Source organism: Mandrillus leucophaeus, unplaced genomic scaffold, assembly GCF_000951045.1.
Source record: "Mandrillus leucophaeus isolate KB7577 unplaced genomic scaffold, Mleu.le_1.0 Scaffold279, whole genome shotgun sequence".
In the NCBI taxonomy this organism is placed as follows: domain Eukaryota; kingdom Metazoa; phylum Chordata; class Mammalia; order Primates; family Cercopithecidae; genus Mandrillus; species Mandrillus leucophaeus.
Genome location: NW_012102909.1, coordinates 1,003,782 through 1,007,375, shown reverse-complemented (window position 1 = coordinate 1,007,375; position 3,594 = coordinate 1,003,782). Strand labels below are relative to the sequence as shown.

At 37.0% G+C, this 3,594-nt stretch overlaps 1 protein-coding gene across 1 annotated transcript in view; it reads right to left on the bottom strand.

Annotated features, from left to right (window-relative positions):
• Positions 1 to 1,645: 1,645 nt before the first annotated feature.
• APLF (aprataxin and PNKP like factor) overlaps positions 1,646 to 3,594 on the bottom strand; it is a 96,695-nt gene continuing 94,746 nt past the window's right edge. Inside the window, exon 10 of the mRNA XM_011984996.1 lies at positions 1,646 to 2,158. Coding sequence (XP_011840386.1) covers positions 1,956 to 2,158 — 203 coding nt within the window. The 3' untranslated portion in view covers positions 1,646 to 1,955. The remainder of the gene's footprint in view (positions 2,159 to 3,594) is intronic.

Genomic DNA, 3,594 nt, shown 5'->3' with positions numbered 1-3,594 from the left:
GTATATACCTAGGAGTAGATTAAGTAACACTTCAAGGATTAAGTTAGTGACAGGGATGAAAATAAGTTAAATATTACATTCATAGACTTGTTATACTACCAAGGTTAAAGGGACATTATAAGGGGAAAAATAGTTTCCAAATAACAATAAGAGATAAAATCAGAATAATAGGTAATAGTCTAGAGAAATGTTTATCTTATTCTTGTTCCAGTTTAAGTAAATATTAAATATTATACAATTACTGGAGATATATTTAAAAGCACTGAGAAATAATATTATAAATATGTTTTGCTCTTTTAAAATATAAATTTTTAGGTTCCTTTAGAGTAGAAAATATTAGTATTTAACAAAGACTCTTTTGGCTTAGTGATTTATGATTTCAATAAATATCTCCTGCTCTGTATATGCAACCCAACTGTTATTAAAGATTCTAAACTACATTTTAACAATTCAAAGTCACTTAAAATGAAGAGCATTATAGGGCTTAAAGTAGTTTTAGAACAGAAATACAGAAAGATACGTCATGAAACTGAAGAATAAGTAGTTTCTTCTTGATATGGGAGGCCAGAATCTTGAACTTTCAACTGGTAAATGTCTTAATTTAATTTAATAATTGTCTTAATTTAATACTTAATTTAATACTTGATTTAGGAGAGCTAAATAATTAAACATGAGGCCAAAGTACATAAGAAAGCGGCAGTCTTTTATTGCAAATATGCACACACTCTCAGGCGAGGTTCTCTGGTCCTCAGGTATGGGGCCAGGGAAGTCGCCCCGGCGCTCTCTGGTGAGGTTCTCCGGCCCACAAAAACGAGGGTCGAAGAAGTCACGCGGGCTCCTGCCGGCAGCGGACTTTTATGCATTGGTACTGGAAGGGGGAGGGCAGTGGGCGGGATAAGGGCGTGATAGGGGCGTCTCCATAGGCGTGGCCGGGTAAGTTTCGGTATCTTCAGATTGACGTCACCTGGTGCATGCTTGGTTGATCTGCATCTTCCCCGGCGCGGGCTGCATTTTCCTGCGCGCAGGAAAGTTGGTGAGGAAGAACCTGGAAGCAACATGGATTGTGCCTTTTTGTTCACCTTCCTCCATCTTGTCCTTTCTCCCTCACCCAAACAGTAAACAACTTGCTACTTTCATCAGAGGTCAAAAAAACTAAGGCACAATTCACGCCATTTGAGAAAGCTATGTCATTTCTCTATTCTTAATATAAAGGCAGCACATTGAGAGTTAAAATAATCAGGTAGGACTTTAGTTTGAAAAAAAGGTCAAATTCTTTGAGATTTTTACTTTTAAATTCAAACATACAGTAAATTGCAGATGTGGAACACAAAATAACATTCCCTGCATGGTGAACATTTCTCTTCTACAGCCTAGTTGAATCTATTTTCAGTATCCATTTGGAACCAATCTTCCCAAGTTTTGAAGGACAAAAGTAGTAAGTGAAATTGCAAAGCTCACATCTAAGGTACTAGAAAAACACAGCCATTAAGTAATGACTGCATTTTTAAAATCCTGGTTCTGCTTACAGAATTACTTCAGTAACAATGAAAAGAGGCATGTCTTCATGTAATTTGCCTGGTTATACTTGCAGAGTACTCCATAAAGATAATCTTTGGAAAAAAATTTACAAAGACCAAAGTTTTGCGCAACCTATGACTTTTACTTTTTATTACCAATATACAAAGTACATCAAAAATATCCATTTTTACTCTACCTTCTCTGTCTTCCTATTTCCAGATGCTTTAAGTAGGAAAGAAAAGGCAAGGCAACAAAAAATTCCATCTATTATACTGAAGGCTGACGTTTCAATGTCTCACTTGTAAAGAGTCAGTAGTAGAAGTCATTAACTATCAAAAGAAGGAAATAACTGTCACTTAAGTACCTCCTTAGTTCATAAATGTTTTCCCACAAAGAAAAAGTAAATGTAAGGCACATATGACTACAGAAGTTAGTTACTATTTTCTTTTCATAAACTTTTTTGCTTCTTTCAAAAGCTCTTCCATGTCTTCCTTCTCTTCATCTTCCTTTCCTGGTTCCCAGTCAGAATCTTCATCCGTTGGCTCATAGTCTTCTTCCTCATCATCTAGAAAGCTGTCGTTCAGGTCATACTCACTGGGTTGCCCAACATTATCATTATCTTCATCTAAAACATTTCTCACTGAAAAACAGAAGATTGGTACACAACACATCAATCGCCACTCAACCTGGGATGACAGACATCTACCTATAAAATGTCTTTCTGCATCCAGATAATTAATTTTATTAATGCAGAGCTCACCACTACAAATTTCTGGAAAGGGTACTAAAATGATGCTTTGTTATTTATTATTCTAACTTTTCCTACCATGAGGTTCCTGAAACTAAAATGGCCCATGAGATTAATAATAATGGTTCCTTAATCTCATAATCATATTCACAACATCCCATCTTCCCATGTGGTAGAATGTATTTTTGTCCCAATTATTCACTGCCCCTTCCTGTGATATGATTATACTTCCTCACTTCTCAGTGATTGCCCAAGGAAATGTGAGTGGAAATAGTGTGTGTCACTTCCAAAAGGATGCTTTAAGACTCTTTCTCCGGTTCTGCTATTGCCATTTCCCCTCTGCCACAAGAATAGCATGTCCCAGATAGAGGCTGATCCCTCAGTCTGGATTCCAGGATGAGAATACACATGGCACAGGGCCACAGCCAATTCACAGCTGCAATAAGGAGAAATACACTGAAATAAGTGTATTTATTGTTATAAGGCACTGAAATTTAGAAATGTTTGTTATTACAGCAAACCTAGCAAAAGCTTATTGACACATCAGGGCGTTAGCTTAGATACTTTGGAAAGTTTAGTTTTATAGGTCTAAGATATTCTTACAGTTCATGTTTCAATAAGACTAGGATTGCCATCATAACAGACATTATAATTTACAGATTTCTAAGTAATATTATAATACTAGAATTATTCTGCCTCCAAATTCATTTCTTCCCTCATCCTACTCCTTCCACAGTGAGCTACAGAGTTGCTTTAAAATAAAGCAGTGAAAGACTCTAGGACAGTGTAGAACATTCAAGAAACAATTAAGAAGACTGTATCTAGAAATCTGAATGGCAGAGGACAGTCCCTGATGAACAGCAAATGTATAGGTTAAAAATATTAATGTCTGTACTTTAGTATATACTTTGGTTAATATCTTTCTAAAATGTTCACATACAACATATAGTTATAATTTTAAAAATAAAGTCAATGAATTGGGAAAAATGAGAAAAATGACAAAGGAAGTAATATATCTGTCCTTTTAACCCTTATAGCCCAATACATTTATATTTTTCTTTTTCTTTTTTTTTTTTGAGACGGAGTCTCGCTCTGTAGCCCAGGCTGGAGTGCAGTGGCTGGATCTCAGCTCACTGCAAGCTCCACCTCCCAGGTTTACGCCATTCTCCTGCCTCAGCGTCCCGAGTAGCTGGGACTACAGGCGTCCGCCACCTCGCCCGGCTAGTTTTTGTATTTTTAGTAGAGACAGGGTTTCACCGTGTTAGCCAGGATGGTCTCGATCTCCTGACCTCGTGATCCGCCCATCTCGGCCTCCCAAAGTGCTGGGA